The following is a 24,995-nucleotide window of genomic DNA, read 5'->3' on the forward strand; positions in this document are numbered from 1 at the left end:
CACTTCGAGACAGAACATGAAAGGATACTGAAGTTGCATTGCACTTGCATTCATCAGTGTCTCTATATTTAGAAAGCACTTTGATTGTCAATAGGATCGCTTTTTATTCAGGCAAAAAAAAGTGGTTTATTCTCTACCAAGATGGCGGACTGACATCCCTTCGCGTTATTAAGAAACCAATCCTCCTCCGGGCGGCTTGCCTGAATAAAAAGCGATCCCATTGAACTCAAAGTGCTTTCTAAATATAGAGACACTGATGCATGCAAGTGCCCACGCAGGATTCGAGCGCTGCCATTGGTCAGCCGTCTCTGTTCGCTGTCCTGGGCTGCGCAAACCCGGAAGTACGACTATTTTGAATGTTACTCTCGCTTCATTTTTTAAACTGAATACACATGATGACACTCTTGACTGTAAACACTTGAAAGGGAAGTCCAATCTGAAGTGGAGGTGCACTGTATAGAGCGACAAGTGTAGCTCCTGTAGGCTAATTTCATATCCCGATCAAGACTTATACTTGTTAATATAGAAATCACTTTTGACATCGGAAATAAACACTAAACATGAACGGTGCTAATGAGCATGCATTTTACACTGTCTGTCGAGTACCTAGTTCTAACGCGAAGTTGGCCTACTTGAACTGTTTAGCAACTGCAATGAACACGGTGCGCTGGTCATTTCGCAGAAACGAGTACATAAAGAAAAGAGTTTGCAAACTAGATGGCCAGTGTTAGCACAGGAAGGACAGATTTCACTTTAATGAAGAACATCATGCTTATATTAGCTGAACATAATAATGTGTATGTGTTCTGTTTACAGTGTTCAGATCGTTTCAGACCAGGTCGCTAGTTATAAACCCGTGTGACTGTAAATAGAGCATGCTAGTTTATAAGCAGTTGCATCACCTGAAAGTGAGCGGCTGCATAAAATATGATTGACAGTATCTCGGTGACCAATGGCAGCGCTTCGAGTCCCGTGTGGGCGGGGCTTGCCCGGGGATGGCGCGGCCTGCGCAGAGCGGCCCTCCTGCAGTTCGTATCTATGGTTGGTGTTCGTTACGTTATGTACGCGTAACGTGGGGACTTTCCGCTCTGTGATCTTCCTGGGAGAAGTATGAACATTTGGATTCTGTAAAAAGGTAATCCTCCATAAAGAGCGAAACTGATCGAAATGATAGTTGTGTGGATCATAACAGCAAGGAGGTCTCATTTTGCCTCAAACAGTCATTTAGCGATCCGGATGTTGCCCAGTTTGGGGACATTTGCACTTTTTACAGTGTGGACTGCTGTCTAACCTGTCCCCAGACAGACACAAGACAACCGCTCCGTTAAAACATCAGATCCTGCTATAACGTGTGTCACATAAGAGCATGGGGCCTGAAAAGGGGAGACGCAGTGAAATACAGCCAGACCATGTTTCCCAGCTTATTTAAAGTGATAATGACACTAATAACACTGACGTCATGTTAAACGTTATCTATAGTGCCAAGTAAATACATGCTCATGAGGACAATCGTGTAGTTAGAGTGACGTTAAACGTTTTATTAACATGGGTCAATATATTACTAGTGTAACGTCCTCTGCTTTGCAACTGACAGAAGCGGAGCGCAAGGCATGATGGGCAGCCTAGTGGACTTTGGCTGGGCTGTGTGTCATGTGTGTCCTCTGCCCTGTGTCCACCTGGTCCATGTCGCCTGCCACAGCCTTCCTCCCTCTCTCCTGCTCTGCGAGTTAAGTGTCAGCTGATGTGCAAGAGCTTCACTAAAGGCCAGTTCCTGTGTTGATTTGAATAATAATTTAAATGTTCCTTTTTTCAGCTTTGCATGGGGATAATGGAGAGGTTTGACCGAGGCCTTCAGCACTCCAAAAAACTGTGTAATCACACTATGTAAAGGGCCTGATTGTCTGGGCACAACCCACAGTCAATTTGGATGCCTCTCTCAGCTGGTGTTTCGTTGTCTCTTCTTTCCCCGCGTTCAGGACGGTTGGAAGCGATTGGGGTTTGAGGAGATGGAGGGTATTCCCTTCCGGACGCTGGAGTTGGTGTGGCTGGGCTCCAGCGTGGCTTTCTCAGGGCTCTTCTACTACATCTACAGAAGGAAGAGGAAGACGGTGGACAAGCTGAAGGTGAGTCTTCCGCTACACTGAAGAGCAGGTGTTGAAATGTATACCTTCAGGTATGATGAGAATTAGTTTTAAGTTATGTGCCAGTAAAAGTCACTCTGTTACGATAGCCCCATCGTTCTGACTGTTATTATATTATTGTTTGAACTTCTAGTGTGTTCTAGTGATTAATTGTCAACTGCTGTGTGTGTTGTCTAGGAGGTGCCCAGTGTGCCTCTTGATGAGCATCTGGCTGGTATTTTGAACGCTGTGCCTGGGAAATGTCTGCAGTATGTTGTTATTGAGGGTAAGACATTTTTTTTAATGATCTGATGCAGAATGTTGGGGGCTTAACAATGATTGGAATATTTTATTTGCTTTACCATTCATTCATATTAATGTAACTCCTCAGGGCAGCGAGGGAAGAGAAACAAATCCACGTCAGAATTGCAAAACAACTTTGAATCAAAAGACTAAGAATTAGAAAATAATTAAACGCAGATCAAATGAAAACAGCCATTTCTGCCCTTTGTCCAGTGTTTTAACACAGCGGGTCTGACACCACGCACCTGGTTTCTCACTCCAGACGTATCGCTGCTCTATTGAAAGTGTTGTGGGACAGACGTGGCAGACTCTTGTTGTGTCTTGTTGTCCAGGGACGGTGCAGCCTGTGGGGGAGCCCCTGAGGAGCCAGTTTCAGGAGGGCAGTCTGGGGGTGGTGCAGAGACTCGTCCTGAAGGAGCACAAGCTGGTGTGGAATAACTTGGCACGCACCTGGTGGGTAATTAATTAATCGATTGCTTTCCACAGTGCAGTCCCCCCGCACTGCTCTGCCAATGACAGGCTGCATGTTTAACTCATCCTCACTGTGTCCTGCAGGACAGACAGCGAGAGGACGCTGCACCAGCGGGTCAACACCGTGCCCTTTGACCTGGTGGGCTGGGACAGAGCCGCGGTGAGGGTGCTGTCCCCTCTGGAAGCCTCTGGCCTGGAGATGGAGACAGTGCACGAGAAGTTCCACCAGGCCAGCTTCGGCTTCACGGACATCATCAGCCAGTACCTGAGTGGGGAGAAGCCCAAGGGCCAGCTGGAGACGGAGGAGATGCTCCGAGTGGGCGCCACCCTGACCGGGGTGGGAGAACTCATCCTGGACTCGGACAGGGTGCTCAAACTGCGGCCTCCTGCCGACGGCTCCGAGTATTTCCTCACGACCTCGGACTTCCAGACCATGCTGGCTGAACAGGAGGGACAGGCTACCGTGTGGCGGGTGTTGATGTCTGTCTGTGTGGTGGCCGGGGTGGCGGCCGTCCTGTGGTTGGCCAGGAAGTACTACATACACCTGCAGGCCAAGTGGGAGATGGAGGAGCTGCGCAGGCAGTTCGAGAGACTGGATGCCAGCCGGACCGCTGCCCCTGGGGAGACCGAGGACCCCGAGCTGCTGGAGAACGCCTGCGTCATCTGCCTGACCAACCCGCGCAGCTGCGTCCTGCTCGAGTGCGGCCACGTGTGCTGTTGCTTCAGCTGCTTCCAGGCCCTCCCCGTTCCCACCTGCCCCATCTGCAGACGAGACATCGTGAGGGTGGTGCCTCTCTACCAGGCGTGAACTGGCACTGAAAAAGGCAACCAAAACACAGACGGGATCATCAGCAAGGGTCCTCCATCTCGCAGTGCAGTGTTGTACATTAAATTATCCTTTTTGTGCCTGGCAGTGCTGTATTGTTCATCATGGTGAGTTTCTGGTAGTGTCTGGAAAGGAGTAATAGATCGGGGCTCCCCTCCTTGGCTGAAGCAGTTTAATCCCCTGCTCGTAGTGAAGGTGGAGCCCTGTAGTCCAGACGGCCCTGATTAGCAACTGTTGATTCTAAATAGTTAAATTGTGAGGGCACTAATATATATGTTTGTATATATTGTGATGCCGTGCTGGGTTGCGTGGTATGGGACCCCGGGCCCAGACATTCACTAGGCGAATTACCCGTCCTGTTGTTCCCTCAGTGGCTGGCTCCTCCCCAGGCTTCCTGTTGTGCAGAGGCAGGGGGAGACCCTGGAGTGGAAGTGTGTGAGAGAGTGAGAAGAGACGATGTGCATGATGCACTGTGAGTGTTTGCTGAGTGCGTTTGTTGTTTTTTAGTTATGTGTGTAGTCCTCTTATATGTTTAGTTTAGGCTCGAGTGTTCAGCCCCACATGGTGTCACAGTTTATGAGTCCGAGGAGGTGCAGGGCAGTTCAGGGCGATCTTTCATTGCACGGCATCACAATATGTATACGTGTGTGTGTGTGTGTGTGTGTGGACTAAAAAAAACACTTGAATTTGACTGTAAAGCACACATTTTCTGAATGATTCCAGGGTGTTTGCTTTGTGAGGCACATCTGGGTAATAACCACCTGCATGTGTAACACTTGCTCACATGTGTGCAAAGTAATTGGCAAACCCCTGAAATGAGCAAACGCATAAACCTCAAGCTTCAGTGTGCATTCTGATCATCCTGTAATATCTGGGGTACGGAGTCTTTCCACTCCAGTTCACTGCAGTGATCCACAAGTTTATTTTGTTATGTTTTTCTAGTAATATAGTAAAGAAAATATATCATATTGGAAACGACTGATTCCAGAAAACTGCCGAAGTGATGGCAGATGCAACATGAACACACAGATATTCACACAGTTGAGAGCAAGCGCATCAGTGAGATGTAGTAGCTAAAGCAGGAATTTCAATCGGTTACATTTAAAATAACGGTTTAAAATAGAGCAGATAACAATCTGGCCACCGTATTTAGGTCTGCATTACAGGATGTGTTTTGCTGGTAGTTGACTACAAAATGTTACCTCTTGTAAGCAAAAAAATAAAATAAAATGTCAGCACATTGAAACGGTTGTTTATTTTCACATTCCTTTCAAACACAACAGTTACAGTGAGAATAAGAGAAGATGGCCTTTGGAGCCAGATCATTAAAATAATGAAGGTTCTACCATAAGAATAAATTATTGAATTAATCTGAAAATAACACAACCAGAAAAGATACACTAGTGGAATTGTATACAGTGTGACAAATAACAAAATATAGTGTACAGGAACAGCTGCTGAAGGTGTGTGTGTGTGTGTGTGTGTGTGTGTGTGTGTGTGAAAACGTGTCCAGTTAATGTACTGCAGTCTTTGGGGGGCAATACTACAACGAAGAGTATTTGTAAAGCAAAGAAAGTAAAGGAACTGCGAGGCAGTTTGAAAGATGTCCACCAGGGGCCCTCGTGGGATAAGTTTAGGAACATGCAACCAGATGTTCCTTTAAAGGGCAGCGACTGCAGCCGCTAACACGATTGGTTTAATGAGCTAATGTGCTGCGAGCCTCATTGTCTCGGAGTCGGCCGCGGCGCACGCGCTTCGAGGGAATGGGAATGTGATGCCACGGTGCTTCACAATTAATCATGCAGATTGCGAAGATTAGGGGATGCTGTTTTGAAACGATTCTGCGAGAGATGCTCATAGAGGCTCCTGTAGACCTATACCGCCTCTCCCAAATGGGCCGGAAATGGAGTCACCTGATTTATTGGTGGTAAATCAGATCCTGAAGGAATATATGAATCCGAGGATTGATTCAATCTAGTCTGAAGCTTCATTAATAATAATTATAATAAACAAATAATGTGCATGGATATTGAATTTCCAACACTTTTCAGAGCTCGATAAGAGTGTAACCCAACTTATTTTGTTAATGATTAGACCCCCATTGATCAATGCTGGTCCCATTGTCTCCCCAGTCCACTCTCAGTGCTTGCGTATCTGTTCAGTTGACACCCGTAGACCATTGTGAACTTCCCTTTGATGACAGAGATTTGGGTACAACCGTGCGGGCCCAGGATGTAGCGCTCGGTTCAGCTTGAAACGACAGGGCTGAGGAGTAGGGGTGGGTTGTAAACACGGCTGAAGCGATGCATCATGACAAGTGAGAATGTTTCACACGCTGCTCTACAGCCCATTAGCATAGCGTTTGAATCCAGGGAGGCTGTTAGTGGGGAGGCCGCGGTGACAGCTGTTACAGCGCGTGTCGGGCGCAGACAGCTCCTGCACAACGTGACTCTCCGGGCTCAGAACCGCCGCTTCAAAGACGTCAAAGGCGTAGGAAGCTGGAGATGTGCAGGAATTCGAGGCAGCGTATTGGAAATCAGCCAGTTTGTGCCAATTACTGCAGACACCGAGCTGGCATCCAAAACTTATCTGTGTCCCAGTTAGAGGAATAAAATAACATTATATGTGTGTGTATATATTTGTAATAACCTCTAGCAGCATTCATAGAAACCTGAAGCTAATTTAACCACGTTTAGTGCACTCTATTTAGAAGAAATATGCTAATATTTGACCATTATAAATAAAAATGTTGATACCCTCTATTCTGCTGTAAGGACAGGCAAATTCAGGTTGCTCTGCCACTAAACTGCAGTGTGTTCTTGTGGCATATTGTGTAATATCACATTAAGTCCTTGCACCATAGCACATGACTCAAGGAGAGTGAGGCGGATTGATCCTGGTACGAGTAAGTACTGAGAAAATGTCTTTGCAATAAACAAGTTCTTGAGCAGATGTACTGTTGGTCTTTTTACTCTATAATCTCAGTATGAAGAAATATCTCCATTTGGTTCTCACAAAACGCTAGGAAATAAAGCACCAATCTATACAATCAGGTAGGCAGGTTGTGGGTAGGAGACAAGTGTGTGTAGACCTTAAGGGGAGTAATAAACTAATAAAGAGGTGCACTGGGTGCCAAGCAAGCATCACACAGCAAGAAAACCAAAAGCACAGAAGAAACCATAACACATGAGGTGGCCTCTAAAATAACTACAGCAAGGTCAGATCTTGACTTCAAATGGACATTCAGTTGCAGAGAAGAGGCTGACTGAAGAACACAAGACCAGACACTATAAGAAATAAAATGGCGTTCAGCTATTAGTAGATGTAGTTGATTAGAAAGTGTGTCGTTCTAGGGGTTATTACATTGTATTGGAGAGATACAGAGTAATGTAGGTAAATGTGAACAAACATAGGAGATGACCATATTTAATTCTAAAATACAAAGTTACCTTGTTATCAGACCAAGGGATTCAGAGACGAAGTCCCCTGATGGTTTATTGTTACATGGCTGCACAAACCATGTGACCACCAAACCACTTTCCTGATAAGTAAAGCAGTAGTAAGTCAGAAGTGGATGGGAGGTCAGCTTGGGAAACAATGTACGCAAAGGGCTCTTCTTCTCCCTCCTTACCTAACTGAGTGAGTCAGCAGTGATGAGGCTGTGATGGGAATTGCGCTGCAGAGAACAGGGCTGCTGACTGTCCTTGTCAGAGGGTCCGGAGCTGATTGAGTCAGCTGCTCGTTACCAGCACAGGGAGACCGAATGTTACTACAGTTGCTTGTCAACACAGGATACCTCCCGAGTCTTCACTTAGCAGGGAGCCATGCATGTAATGAAAGTGTTTTGCCCATTTTTGTTTTTCTCCAGTCTTAGGCTTAGCTGCAACGATATCCATCTGGTGTTTTTATAAACAAACAAGGGGCAAGGGTTCAGATATGTTATGAAAGGGATTCTTCTAATTAATGCAAAGTATTTTTTTCTCACAAATGGAAATATGGAGGTTAAAATGTACCAAAGCCCCAAATATGCAATAACCATAAGAGGAAGCACACATTTGCCTTATTATTGGAGCTAAAATGAAAGAATACATCACAGATGTCCTACCAGAAAACACCAGCCATCCTATCCCATCTACCATGACAATATGTCTGCATGTTTTGGCCTCACAGCACTGTTTATTATGTACAACCCTGGAAAAAATTAAGAGACCACTTAACATTGATTTCTGAGCTTGGAGTGGTCTACATTTTTTCCAGAGCTGTATCTGAGGAATGAGATCCTTAGAATTATTGTCATACAGTCAAATCATAGTCTTTCATTGGCAACCAGCCTACTGAATCTTATGTTGCATGTCATATATATTTAAATCACAGGATCTTTTCACAGTCCACTCACAAAATGTCTTCTAGTGCAGACAACACAACATCATCTTGGTTTGAAAGAAAGTACGCCTGGGTGGCACATCTGAGTCACACCTACATTTGCAGATGTTTAGCATCTTGTTTAGGAATCAGGATTTCATTTTTTATGTTTCTAAAAGGAACCTTTTAACGTGAAGCAGAAAGCATTTGACAAGGTAAGAAAAACTGCAATAGCAAGCTGTGCCTCATTAAACATTTCATTCATCTTTCTTGTTCAGTTTAAAGTGACGTTGATTGATAGAGCTACTTCAATTTCTCATTTTATTTCGGGCATAAGGGAGATAATTTTGTAAACAGCTTTGGCACAGAACATTTCAAACTGCATTGCAAACAATTCCTTTCCGAGTGTCATCGGGACATGAAGAGCAGCAGGTCAAATTCTTCCTGTGCATCGCGGCCTTGGGGGTCAGGATCTATGCTTGGCTCTCCTGACATCATCTTTAGAGGTGCCTTTTGTAAAATTGTAAATCACACACACACACACACACACACACACACAAACAGGGCTAATCATCTCAGTTCAACGCCATGCCCACATATAGATTGAGAGCTGAGTTCTCTACCCTATTTATACTACAATACTACACGTAGACCCTCTCACACAGCCCCATCTATGACATCTGACAGGTGTTACACAACAGCTATGGTCAGGCAAGGATACCTGATCGCATCACTGCGGAGGATTTCAACACTGTCTGTAGTGATGAATACTAATGCAGCCGAGAGGCTCTGCAGTCTGGAGGAGAAGCCACGAGAAATTGGTAGGCGTTGGAAAATACTACAAAATAATAATAATAATAATAATAATAATAATAATAATAATAATAATAATAATAATAATACATATGATTAAAAGGAATATAATCACGCCCGAAGTTCATTATTGTATTTATTGATATATTACAGCTAATAATTTAATTAGTAGGCTATACAATGTAATAAACTGGCGATGAACAGGGACTGCAACTCCTATGACGCACGCAGCCGAGTAACAATGCAATATAATAATAATAATAATAATAATAATAATAATAATAATAATAATAATAATAATAATAATACGTTTGCTACAGTTCAGATTACGCCTGTATTATGCAGTGGAAAGTGATAACTTATTCTGCATATTGCATCATCTGTGTGAGAAACTAGCTGTGCTGTTTAATTGGCAGCTGTCTTTAATTACTGGACAACTATTTACATATGCGTTGTATCAAGCTTAATTAAACTGGGAAAAGGGCAAGGTAGAAGAAAAGTGGAGCATTCTGTTGACAACTGTCTTCCAAATGAAAAAACGACAAAGGAAAAAAAAATGGAGACAATAAAAGCCATGCGTTTTAATTTTTTTAACCCTTTCTTCTGTGTAGTCCTGTAGTGGCTGACACCAGTTCACCGCCCGACTGTATCAAACTCCCGGTGGGTGAGAGGCACGTTTTGCTGCAATTCTGCCATCGTATTGCAGCAGGTGTACATATGCATATAAAACACAAGAAGACACAAAGGTGACCAAAAACTCCCCTTCACTAATCCCAGCCTCACTTTAACCAGCTTTTTCCATCCTGCATTACCCCATGTGAACAAGTACATCGTCTATTGTAGGGGAAACAGGTGCACAAAAACATCACAGCAGATGCACTTCTCTTAAAAACACAAGGGACCCAATGCGACCTTTAAAACCAATCCCTGAAATGTGAAAAATGTTTCCGAGCTCCGTTCTCTGCTCACAAGACCTCAGACTGACACTCAGAAATTAAATGCCTTGTGGATGTCTGAATAAAATGCAGAATATGACATTATGGCTTGTTGGTGATGCATGAAGAAGAAACAACAAGCATCAGTGCAAGCCTGCACTCCCACATCTGTATGTTGCAAAGGTTCAGCATTGCCAATAATGGAGCGGTTCCGGTTTTAATGTAATTGCTCATTAATCAGCCCCTCCACTGGCAGGTACCCCCCCCCCCCCCCCCGCAGCCTCTATATGGCATTGCATGTGGCAGCGGGACTCTTCCGGTCTGAACACACAAAGGTCATTAACATGCGCCTGACGTGCAGGGCTGCTGACGTCGCCTCCGACACTGTACAGCTAGGTACTGTACTGTGCTTCTATTGGAAGTGCGCATTGGAAACCATCTCATATCAAGAATCATAATCAATATTATTATAAACTCTGAGGTGGTTTCATAAGGAATAATTGCACCCAAGCACATTTCTGTCATTGGAAGGGAAAAGGGGAGATGTCATTAATGTGCAGGCAAAGACCCAATCAGATACATGAATACAAATCATTAGTGTTGATTATTTCATCTTTGGGATTCTGTCGGAATTTATTTTCTAGATGTTCTCCATCTGCATTCTGAGGACACCAAGGTCTTCTCATGTGGGTTCCTCTCCATCCCTTCATTGTTAATGGCCTCTGAAACACTTTCCAGAGTCTTCCAGTCCTTTCCATGAGAGGCTCTTCCTTCACCAGAAACTCATTAATGAAATAGATCCATATCGGCCAATGGAAAGAGTCATTTAGGATGAAGATAGGACACCTCCCTGACGCTGAAGTTAGTGTAATACAACTATTTGCTATACTGTTGATCTACCCACAGGCCCTTTGTAATCTGCAACAGGACAACCTGCAAGGGTTTCTCTGGAAGCCAAATATTCCTCATGTAGTTGTGTGTCAGGCATTTTTATATATATGAAAGGAATTTTCTAGATTGTATTAGTTAAGTAGCCTATTCACATTTGCAATTTGTGTATACTGGCCCTTCAACCAATTCATTTGCGTAATGACTGTTATTCCAATATCACAGTCTACAATATAGATCCCCACCCTCTTAATTATGATGATGATGATGATGATGATGATGATGATGATAAATAAAAATTCTGCCCTTCCGCTGCACTTTCCCAGGGCGAATACACCGTGTATTGCTCCTTGTTTTCCTGCGGCTGCTCTCACTATCCCTCTCTCGCCTGTTGATGTCACTCTCGACGCTTTTCTGTAGCTCCATCCAGACCTCCTCCTCTCCCCCTCCCTCCCGCATCACTTGAAACCCGGATGGATGACTTCACTGTTCCGCCTGGGTTTCCTTTATGATCCCGGGATCTCCCAGTTTTCTCTTCAGACCTCTCCGAGCTCCGGGAACACACCACTGCTCTCTCTCACTCTCTCTCTCTTGCACATCTTGAGATCCAAACACGCCCGTGTATCCGTCCATGCACAGCACAGCACGGGAAGACTACATGTCATCATTGCACTGAAAAGGGACTGCAAGAGGACGACACTGCATGCACTTTGTTTTCGGGGATCTACGTTATAAAGAGCGGTTGCATCCATCCTTCGACATTTCAGTTTTTTCCTGTTTCTACGCTGAGTGCCATTATGTCTGAGATCCTGCCATACAGCGAGGGGAAAATGAGCGGCTATGGAGCAGACAGCGACAGTCAGATTTCCTTCAGCTGTCGGCTGCAAGACACCAACACATTCTTCGGGGCATCTCAAGCAAAAAGACCCCCCAAACTTGGACAGATCGGCAGAGCAAAGCGAGGTAAGCATGTCAATAATAATGCATGAAAAATATAATCACTATTAGAAATCGATATTTTGAGCAGGTATTATTATTATTATTATTATTATTATTATTATTATTATTATTATTATGATTATTAATATTATAAAGTGAAATATAATGCTATAAGTAACCCCTGCACATCGTTAACACATATGCAAATGCATTCAACTTCAGCATTATTAACCGATTAGCATTTCCGATTAATCGAATTGATAACACTGAATGATTGATGCCTTGATCTGCTCATCAGAGAAGGTTCTGGAGAGCACCTAAGCGTACGGACGCGTCGATATAAAAACGCAATCGCTTTGTATTTATCTATTTATTCATTTATTTGAACTCTGAAAGACGCAAAACAATAACATTAAAAAAGCGATGCGTGGGTGGAAACACATTTTTAATTTGTGTTCTGTTATTTAATGTGGATTTCAGATGAATTGACTGGTTGTCCATTCGCACCACCCGCAAAGAGAAAAGGGGTGATGTCATGTACACACATACCCTGCGCATGTTATACTGTGAACTATTTCAATATTCATATATACTATTAATTTCATGTAGTGCACCAATCATGTATCCGCAATATTGTGTTGCTATTCCAAAATTGCATTCGACAGACTTGCAGATTGCTATATCTAACTTACATTTAGATGCATCTATGCATTCAAATATAAACGTGTTTCCCCGCTTTCCCCCCACAGTGGTGATTGAAGATGACCGAATAGACGAGGTCCTGAAGGGCATGACGGACAAGTCCTCACCAGGTGTTTAAATATGACAGAGCCCTTGCAAACTTTTCTTTTCTCACCGGTTTGAAGCACTTTTCGGCTGTGCATGTGTTTGAGGATTGTAAGCAGAGGAGAAGGGACGAAGCGATGAAAGTGGTGACATGAAGGAGGGGGAAGAGGAAGAGGAAGAGAAGACGGAAAGAGAGAGCCCGAGATTGATATTGGGGTTGCTGGCAATTCTCCAAACGAAAACCCGATTTCCAAACCACTGCTGGCAGGAAGATGGCAAGATGGCTGATTCGTGCAGCTCCGTCTTTCAGTCTCTGCCTCTGTATAGCGATGGATGGACTTTCCATTTCACGACCATCTTCCAAAATGCGCTGTAAACAACAATAACCACTGGAAGGTGAAACCCATTTCCAGCCCCGTTTCTGTTGCTGTACTATAGCCTGTTTAAGCTCATGTTTCATCCGCGCGTACCATTGAAAACACATTGAAGACGCATTGAAGGGAGCTGTTCTTTCAGCACCGCCTGAACGCAGAAGGCATCCCTATTGATGCTAGAGCTTTTTCTTAGCTGACCAATCACAGACATTTCAATTGCATTTTGTGGGAAGACTTGATGTATGTAACGTTTGAAAAATATACACAAGGACAATAATACTTTATGTTTTGTTTTTTTGTTTTTGTTGGGAGCTGCGTTTTTTTAATCAAAGTAAAATAATTTAATTATCCTATAAGGAGAACCGACGTTTTTCAACGTTTTTGTTTTGTAATGAAACTGTACAGCCTTCACAGATTGGCATCCGCACTTCATCCCTTAACTAGTTCTCAATATCGGAAGAGTTTTTCTCATCTAATGCCAGCAGGGATGGTAAAAAATAACACAAAAAATAAATAAAGAAATAATATTGAATCAATCAATCAATCAATCAATCAATCAAAATCAATAATGAGAAAGACTGACAGACAATATTTTTTCTCCATCTCTTTGCATGAACTTCCGATCCCGGTGCCAACGCGGGTGCCACCACCATTCCCACCTATCCTGGCACGGTTGTTTTTAACAAAAAAAATCATATTTGTATTTTTATATCTAAATATTTGTTATTTAAAGTTATATGCTAGTCTAACGTCTTACAATTCACCAAGAAAAAAGTACTTTGGGAAGGATATTCAGATTGAGACTAACAGAAGATCTCAGATTTGGTTTTGTCTGTCTCATTCTATATCAAGTATTGGGGGTAATAATGATTACAAGGACTTATTGAATGTGTTTTGGTTTTTGCACACATCAATGTAAAACTATTATTAAGAAATACTGTGATTTGGGCTTCGTTGATGGGTTCGTTAGAAATGACAACTTTAGAATTGATTGCACTGTTTACGAGTATCTTCAAATAACACGTTATTTGATCGAGTTTTTGGACATTAAAGTTGTGTTTTTATTTGATTTATTTTGTACCATTCCTCTGAAGAGATAATTAAATATGGTTTGTTGTGCATGAAACCTTAATATTTTCAATAATGAAACATCATTTTATGAAGCAAAAAAGCAACAAAAATGTCATGACATTCTAAGAATGATTCATTGTATATTATGATGCCATTTTCACTGTATTTGGTGAATTAATAAATGGTGAAAGAACACGTAGACAGATGGTTTTGTATTCCTTTGCCGCATTCACATTGGCTCTGTGTGGATTGCACTGCACTGCACTCATTGCTGTCAGACGCTTCATCACGTTGAAATGGCTGTATTGGGCCCGAGGCTGAATGAACCACCCCCCTTTATGGACACTGTAAAAATGAAAGTGTTAAATGGAACGCTGACTTAAACACATTTTTATAAAACATTGGCACCACTATTTTGCTTTTAACATTTATCATTACTCAATTTTTGTTCTATAAGGCTGAACCTTTCATTGAACATCATGAAAACAACGTGATTCTGAGCATCACGTGTCAAATCAAAACCCTTAGTTTATCTTCTATATATACTAGGATACAAACCATTGTATTAGTGTACACTACAGTGCTGGAAATCCTAAAACAGGAACAATCCAAACAACATGATATATAGTCAGCTAACAACATCAACAAAACTAAAAACAAATCCTGTCATATAAAATAAGTCCCTACAATGATGTGACACACATGGATTGTCCACAATATCTTCATCTCAAGCCTGGCTTTCAAATGGCGCTCAGCAGCAGCAGAGAGAAACTCAATCCGCACACACAGCTTGCATCCTTTTTGCACGTTCGAGTGAGAGAGTCAGTGCGGTTCGTTCGCAGTGAAACAGGCCAGCCATGCATCACTAAGGCGATGCTCTTTAGAAACATAGGTGCACATTAGCAGGCATGAACTACACCATCGGCCCTGTCACGTCTAGATCACTGGTGGAAAGAAAGGCTTCTCTATGGCTTTGAGGGAGGAAAGAGGCTGTCAGATACGTTTTTTGTTTTGCCTTATTTTCCACAGAGAATGAGCTTCTGTGGGCCCATTTCCCAAAAGTCGAGATTCATAACATTTCATAAAATATATAAAAATAATTGCTACAATGAAATTAATCTGGATGTGTTGCAGTTACCAACCAACACACCTCACTTTTTCCAACCAGCAATTTGGGAAAATACGTTGGATAAATATATAAATGTTCCCACAGTCCTCCTATAGTTCTCTGGATCTCAGTTTTCAGAATGACCTCTTGACAGTTGCCAGTCAGAGGTCTGATTTAAGTGCATCGCTTTCAACAAAAACCTTTTATCACCGTTTTCAAACATAGCCTCGATAACAGCAGTTGTCCGAGGCAATTAGAGGAGATGTCTCTGCTGAAATGAGCCGCACGTCTCCCGGCTCCAACACACAGGGCGCAGCTGCGCAACATCGACAGACGATTCAAGTGCACGACCTTACTTAAGTGCAGTATTACTTCCCTGTGTCGTACTGTAGCGCAGAAAGCATAATGTGATCAAACACAAAGCTCTTAATGTGAACTGTGAAGGCTAATTGCATAACGAAAAGACACACATCGATAATATAACATCTGCAGGCCTGCTGGACCCCCTTGCATGCACGTGTCCCAGTGCAGCTGTACCTGCTATACAGGTCACTGGTCAGTAACAGCACAATATAGTGTAATATTGTGATCGTACACTCGTATAATAATAACGATCATGTATAAGCACTGTAACGAACCATAATTTGCTTTTAATTTGTTTTAATGATCCCACATGCCTAATTAGATGCTCGTGTGGTCATGTTTAATTAGGGTGAGCCAGGATGGGGTTCGCCTTCTGTGCATTTCCACCGAGCATGGAAATATAATATTGCAGAAAGGTTATTCCAATATCAAGAGTCATGTAAACATATATTTTCAGAAGACATTTTGGAATAGTAATTCGGATTTTTGTTTTGATTTGAAAAGCAACCGTGACGTTGATTATATTCCAGTCTGAGCTGTCATGTACGAACTTTTCCAAACACCTGATCGCGTATATTCCATGTGTAAATGTTGACCTTGATGTGTACTCAGCTGACCATTGGAAACTGTACAGGTGCTCTCTGACTTCTTGAAAGACGGCTGTAGTAAAATAGTTCCGCCCCTTCACTAGAAACAATGTTTTTCTGTCATTTATTTAGTTTAATAAACATTGTAATTGAATGATTCTTATTTGTCAGTTATATATTTTCTGAACACTGATTTAGCCTAGAACAAATCTGTCAAGAAAATACAGTATATAGTTGAACTGAGTGTGAATTGGATATTGAGATACAAGACAGTGTGACACTCTTTTCATAAAACCCATATTGTTGGGTTGTTTTCCAAATCACATCAGTCTCATGTAAATCTACAGACATTCTGACAGTCAAATTACAGATCACTGCGACCCTGTACTGGGTGAAACTGTTATTAAATATACAGATATGGATATATTTGAAAAAGACCTTTTGGCTTCAGAAGCATATTCCATCAGGACAGACATGTTTGGAAATTGGGCAAAAAAGATGGGAAGGTTTTGAAAGCCAGGTCATGGCTGCAGGTGATGGTCCTGCTTGGAATGGCCATCCATTTTTCATCTTCTACAACAGCTTCCTCCGGTACAGAGTGACGGTGGGCTGGAGCCTAACATAAGGACTCTGGGCACAACCGGTATGGGATGCCAGTTCATCGCAGGGCATTAATAACACTGACACAACTACAGGGCCACTTTGAATATCCAATAAATCTCAGCAACATGCCTTCAGATGTGGGAGGAAACTGGAGCATCCAGAGAAAACCCACACAGTCACGGGGATAACACAAACTCCACACAGGCAGACACCCAAGGCTGGAATCAAAGCGGGGTCCCGGAGCTGTGAGGCGGCAGTGCTAATCACTGCGCCAACGCGCCACCCGGAGGTCGGGATGTGAGATCTGTGAAGGAGGAAACTGTGCCATCTCTCACATTATTATTCTTCAGTCATGATGGTAGGGCTTTCTATTTCCGCTTCGAGTTGAGGTGAGATGTTAATTGAACTTTTAAAAGTTTTTGTATTTGTGGAAAGAGCGTGTTGTTCAGCACACATCTGTGGCCCCTGTTTTCAGCAGCACTGGGAGTGTTTTCGCACATGAAATGCTGAAGCAGACACACGTCACTGGTTTAATTTCTCAGCTCTTTGTCAAAAGTGCATCTGTTAAGTTTCGAATGCTGATGTGGAATAAAGGAGACACAAACTGAAGTGTGAGTGCAAACTTACACTCAGGAAAAAATCACATGCTTTGATACAGACTGGCATACATTGGAAAGCACCAAATTTAAACCGAATGAAGTCATGTTTAAATTGTATAATTCATTGATAAAAATGACCTAATTCAATAATAAACACGTATAAAACAAAATTAAATATATACAAATCAGGACTTTCACATGAAAATACAGACCAGTAAATAATCATATTATATTTACATCATTCTTGTTTACGGACAGAACAGCCTTACTGATCTGGGGAAAACTGTAAAGCAGCCAGTCTTGTCTTGGATGATATCAGTTTGTACACACAATCACATCCTAATATTATTGTCCTTATTATAGTTTCTCCATTGGACATTATAAAATACAATATAGGAAGAATCACATTCCCGACACAAGTCATGTGAAGTGAAACAGAATATTCTGGAGCACAAGTGTTTCTTTCAATATGAGCATATATACATATAGATTAACACACGCACATGCACACGCACACACACGCACTCAAAGGGTTTAAAAGAGCCGTGTAGGAAGACAGAATAATCTGCAAATGGATGATTCACAATCAAAGACGTACTGTATTTCCCCACGGAGTGAAACACGCATCATTCCAGCCTCTTATGACAAAAGGTCAAACCACATATCAAGAGAATAGTAATGAAATACGAGAGCATATGCATAATAGAGGTGCTTCAAACAGTATTACCTTTCGCCACCGTACCAAAGCCAAAACCAAGCATTAGCACCTGCCACGGAGTTAATAACTTAACACAACGCCCACGATGCTCGCTTGCATATTGAGAGCTGTGAAATATGCCACACACCATTTTCCACGCTCATTTCACAGACTGTTGTGCTCTAAGCCTGACAATTCAGGTTTAGTGTGAACACGAGTCTTCGTAATCCAAGGTAGATGCCCGACAAATCTCTCAAGAGTCTGCGTCTCAAACTGAACCTGTTAATTTTTGAACAACTATAAAGATCTACACTTAAAACAATAGAGAGCAAGGTAAGATGTCCCTGTAATAAGCTGTCTAACTTCCACAGATAGGAGAACACTTTTTTCCATGAAGGGAACTGTACACAATGAAATCACCTGAATCAAAGCACCAAAAGCCAGAGGAGAACAAACCAGTTATTGGAAACTCAGGAGACTAACGATTAGGTTTTATCATGGTCTCTGTTGGAGAGATTAAATAGGGTATAAACCACCCTTTTCTCTTCCACCAAACAATCAGAAAACTGCTTTGTCCCACTAGCCAGCTGGACCGGCACTCAGCCAGGCTTGAAGATACCATTATCAATACCGAATCCCCTGCCAGTGAAGATTATATAAGCTGTCAGACTGCTGCGGCGGAGGTGCCAGCCTCATTACCAATGGCCTGTAAATAAAGCCGGTCTGCGGATCAGTCATTCATCAGCCAGGCCTCCCGATTACTCAGTACCAAACATATAGCAATGGTACAGGGAGGATATGGGTCCTGAAATGATAGTAAAACCATTGAAGAAATACGTCGTCATGCACTTTTATAAACGTGGAAACAGCTCCATTAAATAATTGAGTAAAATGTCATTTTTCCAGAACAATTTCAGAAAAGAAGTGAAGTACTAGCGCTCGAGACTGCGATCTTTCCGAATGAGCATGGCCAAGCGTGTGACTTGTGATTTCAGTGCTTGTTCAAGGTGTCGTCATGTATGAAGTGTTTATAAAAGGTGTGAGATGATGGTATTGACTGCAGGTATATCAAAAAGTGACAGAATGTAACTTTCAATAAGTTGTTTAAAAGACTGCAGAGCTTTATTATAATCTCTTTTTCTATATTTTTTCAGTGCTAACAAGATAACTCCCAACGTGGTATGCAAACAAAATCTGAATCAGTTGCCTCTTGTACATGCTTTGCTGTAAAGGAAATCACACTGGTGTGCTTTGGTCCGGTTACGCTGCAGGATTAAGTAACGTATCCCGAGCGCTGGAGAGAAAGTGTGCCAGAGTTCCTCGGCTGCAATCAGCAATAACATGACAAGCAAAACGGAAGGACGGGATTTGTAAAGATTATTTTCCGTTAGATTTGGCACGGATATCTGGGTCTGTGCATTATTCGTGTTAGGGCGTCATTATTTTTGTGGTTTGAATTCATGAATATAGATTCATCTGAACAGTAGTTTGATACTACCTAAGAAAATAGGTTAAATATGTCCAATACAAAACATGAAATTAAAAAATGATACAAACTAAACTAAACAAACACACAAAAACTAGCAGACTAATTTTCCCAAGGGAGACTGACATGAAATGAATATGATATAGATAAATATCATATGCGTAAACCAAATGTTGGAAATAGTTACCATTTTGAATATTTCAATGGGAAATGACAGGGTATGTTCATCTGTCTAAACTCCAGCTCAGATTATGAACTGGATTTATATACGTCTCACACATGAACATGGTTCCTACATGTGGCAGAAGACAGAAACTGTGCAAAGCCGTTTGAAATGAGTTCACCAGATGCACAACCTTCAGCACGGGCGGACTGCCGTCTCGCGCTTCTGTTTGTTATGATCTGAAACCTGCCAGGATGTTAACGGCGCTTTATGCTGATATGAAAAGGGTCATTTTTGGATAATTGTTGAAATTGCTGCTGATTCACCGGTTCGCTTTCGCAGAAAAACAGAGGGTTGTGCAGTTTATGAGAGCAGAAATAATCTCTCAAGGAGGAGTGAATCAAAAACCATGTCCCATTTTTTTCCCCCGTATTAAAAATAGACTGTAATTACATTTCAGCAGAGAATTAAAAATAAATGATTTCTGGTTTATTAATGGCTTCTGGCCCCACAGCCATTCTTCAGAGGGACTATATTTAAGCCAGTGCAGCACGTGTCTTCATTAGATGTTTTCCTCTAACAAATACTAAGATTTGCTTAGGTGGGACGGGAAACACATTTCATCTCATTCAGGTCTCTGCACTTTCAGCCTGTTGCGCTACAACGGTCACTTATCGACAGCGTCCCCTCGGCATGGGTGGTGGTGAGATGTTATACAGGCGACTGTGCTGTTCAATTTCAGACCCAGAGACCAGGGCAGGGACATTAGTTCGGACACAACCGCCGTTTCAGAGAAAAATCATTCATTGGTCAGTCAGGAGACGGGGGCTTCTCAAAACTAAAAATCTGGTAGGAGATACTTACACTAACTGAGTGTATATTCTGTGGTAGACTGACTTGATGGGGACATGGCTTCTTACTTGCATGATACCATTAATGTGAAATTCCACTCTTACAGGCTGTGATCAGATGACTGCTTATTGCCCGAGCATAAAGCTCAGAGATCTGTTTGTTGTGTCCACCAAAGACCTATTCACTACGTCTAGGCCCACGCAAGAAGAGACAGAGTGCTTGTCTTTGTAGTATGAGACTTTTTTTTTATTCATTTAACCCTCTTGACCAGACATTTTTCATTTTCATATTGGCTACACTCATGTCAACTTTGTCAGCAGCATTATTTAACCCTGATGCTACTCTAAAAATCAGAAGACCACCAAAGGGCAAACATGGACATTGGTAGCCCCCAAGTAAAGTATTCTGTACAAAACACTTTACCTTGAGCACAGGGGGGACACTAGAGCATTGATCAAGCTGATTTTGAATCACAGATTTGCTATTACCAACTTGAATAGGAATTTAGCCTCTATGACAAGACAAAAAAGCAACAACAAAAATTATCATTTGAAACCAAATGAACGTTCAGCGTTCACATATCCGTAGCTTCTGTTGATATGAAAAACAACAGAATAGAAGAAAATCATAGGTGATAAATCATGCTTATAACACATCTCTGCCATGATTTCACGGGCTCTGCCTTTTTGCTTTTAGCCTGGTTGCCTGAGGTCACTGTCGCCTAGATCTCCAGTACTGTCCTGGAGTCTCAAGGAATTAACATTGATTCTCTATCTCGTGTCACAACCAGCCTGTAAGACAAGATCTTCAGCAACTTTTGAACGAACCATATTGATTCACTGGCCGACACAGTGAAAGTGTTCGTTGTGTTAATTACTGTCTGAGTGACAATAAGCCAAGCATATCACTTCAACAGGCTTTTAAGTAATGACATTTTTTTCTTCTGCTAGAAACAGAAGCTGCTGGCAAATCTAGAGTTAAAGAATACAAAACACTAAAAATAAAATATTCCTGTAAGAAACAATGTATTACAATATTCATATTTTTCATTTAGTAAAACAGTTAATCTTTACATTAAAATGTCATAAAAACAACACTTTTGTAAATATTTAAACCGAGACATTTGACATAAAATATTAAACTAGAAGTTTGTCTCTCCTTCCTGTTATTCTTTGGTTCCAAACAAAGTACTAAACTTCTGAAATGATCCCTGCAAAGATTGAATTGAAGTCCTTTCAGAAGTAATTTTTTCCAGAAACCAATTTAAAGTATAGAATTGAGGGACACAAACTGCTCTTTAAAACACTACCATGCATTCACTGTCTCCTCTAGTCGTGTGTATGTATTACATCAATTAAAACAGTGTGAATTTTCTCAGTCTTTTAGTCAACCAGCCGCGAAGCCAAGCTGCCTTAAATAGTGATGCGGTTGAGGTAGTCTTCTGGGTCAGAGTCCTCCAGAAAGGCAGCCATCGAGGGCGTGTCTCTCTTGGCCGGACTCCTCTCCAGAGCTCGGTCCTCTGGGCTCAGTTCCTCTCCCTTTGTCAAGACGTAGAAGAAATACTGGAAGCCTCCTCCGTAGCTCCAGTGTCTGATCGACCAGCCGAACTGCTCTTGTGCGTAGAGGCGCTTCCGGAAGTGAGGCTGGGCAAAGGTGACGGAGATGAAACGCCCTCCTGGCTTCAGCACCCGGCTGATCTGAGACAGAGAAAGAAGTCACGTCACAAATTTGAGCCAGGAATCATAATACTTTTTAGCATCCACTGAGGCAGCTTCTACTCACAGGAAAGTATTCACACTTTTGAAGTATTCATTCAAATAAAACCGCTCCAGTACATAGAATGTCTCCAGACCATTTTTCCCAGTCATACCACAAAAGTTGTATTGGATTGAGGTCTGGAGATCGTGATGGTCAGACAAGAACTTTTAAGTTTTTTTAAACCACTCTGTGTCTACCCTGCGAAAGGCGCTATATAAAATAAAAATTGATTGAAATTGATTTGATTCTATTGATAATGATATGATTCTCTAAAAGGTTTAGTGCAAGTACTCAAAGTTGGTTAGTGCAGCATAACAAACATTCAGGGATGAAAATATATAGGTGTTGCTTTTCTCCAGCGTTTCAGCTCTGATATAGATAGATTCAGTGATGGGTTTCCTCCCTTCCTCTCATTTGGCTTTAATAAATGTAACACTTCATGCTTCTCGTGGTTATAAAAGAGTCTCAACGCAAACGGTTTCGAATCATGTGATGCCTTCTCAAATGATTTATTCCACAGTGAAGTGTGACAACTGGAAAGCCATGAATAATTCAGGGCTGAGAGATGTGCCTTCCGCTTTCAGTAACACAGACGCCCGTAGGTGTGAAAATGCATTTCATTTTCAAGATGCTCTTTAAATATTTAATTAAGAAAGCAAAAAAGTAACGCAAAGTAACAAATATTTATTAGCAGAAGAGTGCAGCTTTGGATTGATTCTAACAAGGTGTAACTGTGCTTCCTTCATACAAGCCGCTGCAGATATAAAACATATCATTGGGTAAGATACTGAATAAATATTTATCAGATCCACTGTATGGGGTTCTGAAGAGCAAAAAGGAGACCCATGGAACTTCTGATACAGTGTAGGAAACATGTTTTGTGACATTTACAGGTGTTTACTGCATATCCCAATGAGTAAACAGAATATATATCATAGAAATATTGTAAATCACTGTATACAAGAGCACTGATTTTCCAAAATGCACCTTTTTATGCAAATTATGTATTTAAATCACACACACACTCACAGTTTGTAATTATACTTCTATACTGTATTCCTTCGAATGTTTCTATTCAATAAAAAAGTCCCGTGTCCCTTTGCATATTCTAGAAACATTCAAAGTAATACACCATGACTACAAATGATACACATTCAGGAAAATCACGGTCTCGTTTTGCAGCTTCTAATGACAAGCAACGAAAATTGCCTGAACATATTGGTCTATTCAAGCCATTCAGGGTTGTCTGCTCATGATGACATCACTACTGCAGTATCACCCACTGCCAAGTGCACTCCCGGGGGGTGGGGGGGTGGTGTCAGCTGTTTTTTTGTCCCAGCCAGGCTCTCGGCCCCTTAATTAGTCTAATTGAATGATTAACTGGTTGAAATTAACTCTTCCCCCTCCAGACTCTGAAATGTGTTGTGGGTACAATGTCTGGAGTAATCAACACATATATAAGTCATCAGCTATAAAAACAGACCGTGGAAGTTTTAAATTAGCTTAACTGAAAAAATAAGTAAATTAACTGATCACAAGCTCCTTTTGAATCCTGACCGCTCCCCCACCCTGCTGCCCGTGCCCAGTTTAAATGCTATGTTTGCATTCAGGTATGGATAACTGCGTGTGGCGTAGCTGCTCTGCTGCACTAATCGTATACATTTGGTCTAATTATCTCCTTGCTTACAGCTGGGGCTATTTATGACAGTTCAAATACGGGAAACAAAGGATGAAATTGGGAGGAATGGAAATCATTTGAGGCTGTGAGAATCTTAAGCCCTGAGCGATTAAAAGCTCCGATTAAAGATGGCAGCAGGTCGGTATTACATTCCTCCGGTGGCTGAAAAGGATATTAATTGATGTGACTTTTGTTTGAGGATAAGAATAAAACCCAATATGGAAAAACCTGTGAATCGCACGCAGAGACACAGACAAGCCTCCGTCAGACTATGCAGTGAACTCAGCTGAAGGGTAAGAGCGCAGCACTTTTAAATGATCAAAAACATGCAGCTGGACCCTCTTAGAAACTGAAATAAACGTTGCTCTCATACTAGTTTTGAAACTTGTGAATGGACTGCGGACCTAAGCTTGGTGTATATAGTTGCTTTGGCTGTGAAACCTGCAGTCCATTACTGGTGCACTACTGTGCTAATCCGTGATCTGATCTGACCCTCCATTTTTGATAACAATTTGCCTTCCCGGCTTTGCATTTATGGATCCATTTTGAAGTCCTCTTTAGCTTACCATTGGATGTAACTCACAGAATGGCTTTTCTCACTGCAGCATTGCTTTATTGGTATTGCATCGCTGTGGAGGCGTATGGCATGTAGGCTTCTATAAAGACACAGTCTCTAACTAACCCTTTAGTGGATGTGTGGCTTATCTGACTGACTGACTTGTACTGGGAAGCACATCGATTATTTGTATCATCATATAGGCACCCTAATTGTGTCTCATATCATCCCTGATATGATCTCACAAATAAACCACCCTGGTATATATACTCATGCAAAACCACTGTGCAGAAGGCCAGGGTGTTAGAATACTCTTCAAACTGGCCCATTCCTGCCCTCACTCTCCCTACATTCATCTGCAGGTCTGTACTCAATTAGCATCGAACGGCCCGTGCGCCCGCTCCCTCGGCTCGGCAGCCCCGGACAGCGGTGACCGAGCTGCGAGATTTGGCTGGCCAACCATGACGGCACTCAGCGTCCAAACGGGGGAGATCCGGGCTCGTCCGGGTGGCCCAGTGAAGCGGGTCAATCAATGTTTAGCAACACGGAACACAAACCCCTATCATCCGTCAACACAGGCCTCACAAACATGGGCTGCTTCGCCAGAGAGACATCTAGGGTATCCAAATAAACACGGAAGCAGGAGATGCCAGAAGG

General features: G+C 42.1%; 3 protein-coding genes across 6 annotated transcripts in view; 2 read left to right on the forward strand and 1 right to left on the reverse strand.

The window, feature by feature from the left end:
* The first annotated feature begins 979 nt into the window (after positions 1–979).
* On the forward strand, positions 980–6,672 carry mul2 (mitochondrial E3 ubiquitin protein ligase 2). Its single transcript, XM_066709834.1, has 5 exons — positions 980–1,135; positions 1,977–2,123; positions 2,319–2,406; positions 2,756–2,876; positions 2,979–6,672. Exons 2-5 carry the CDS (start codon positions 2,007–2,009, stop codon positions 3,700–3,702), a joined length of 1,050 nt encoding a protein of 349 aa, XP_066565931.1. The 5' UTR covers positions 980–1,135; positions 1,977–2,006; the 3' UTR covers positions 3,703–6,672.
* Positions 6,673–11,170: 4,498 nt separating this feature from the next.
* camk2n2a (calcium/calmodulin-dependent protein kinase II inhibitor 2a) lies at positions 11,171–14,087 on the forward strand. The gene is made up of 2 exons (XM_066709835.1): positions 11,171–11,681; positions 12,407–14,087. Exons 1-2 carry the CDS (start codon positions 11,516–11,518, stop codon positions 12,475–12,477), a joined length of 237 nt encoding a protein of 78 aa, XP_066565932.1. The 5' UTR covers positions 11,171–11,515; the 3' UTR covers positions 12,478–14,087.
* A 7,287-nt stretch (positions 14,088–21,374) lies between these two features.
* The window catches only part of ece2a (endothelin converting enzyme 2a), a 72,879-nt gene continuing 69,258 nt past the window's right edge, over positions 21,375–24,995 (reverse strand). For all 4 annotated transcript variants that reach the window (XM_066709838.1, XM_066709840.1, XM_066709839.1 and 1 more), the window contains one exon: positions 21,375–22,043. In XM_066709838.1, the coding sequence (XP_066565935.1) occupies positions 21,759–22,043 (285 nt within the window). In that variant the 3' untranslated portion in view covers positions 21,375–21,758. The remainder of the gene's footprint in view (positions 22,044–24,995) is intronic.

The sequence above is a fragment of the Amia ocellicauda genome, chromosome 7 (genome assembly GCF_036373705.1).
Source record: "Amia ocellicauda isolate fAmiCal2 chromosome 7, fAmiCal2.hap1, whole genome shotgun sequence".
Lineage (NCBI taxonomy): Eukaryota > Metazoa > Chordata > Actinopteri > Amiiformes > Amiidae > Amia > Amia ocellicauda.

Excerpts from the sequence above, each read along its gene's own strand:
- camk2n2a (XM_066709835.1), top strand. The coding sequence starts at position 11,516 with ATGTCTGAGATCCTGCCATACAGCGAGGGGAAAATGAGCGGCTATGGA. Across the intron at positions 11,682-12,406 it reads GATCGGCAGAGCAAAGCGAG|TGGTGATTGAAGATGACCGA; the intron begins GTAAGCATGTCA and ends TTCCCCCCACAG.
- mul2 (XM_066709834.1), top strand. The coding sequence starts at position 2,007 with ATGGAGGGTATTCCCTTCCGGACGCTGGAGTTGGTGTGGCTGGGCTCC. Across the intron at positions 2,124-2,318 it reads AGACGGTGGACAAGCTGAAG|GAGGTGCCCAGTGTGCCTCT; the intron begins GTGAGTCTTCCG and ends TGTGTTGTCTAG. Across the intron at positions 2,407-2,755 it reads GCAGTATGTTGTTATTGAGG|GGACGGTGCAGCCTGTGGGG; the intron begins GTAAGACATTTT and ends CTTGTTGTCCAG.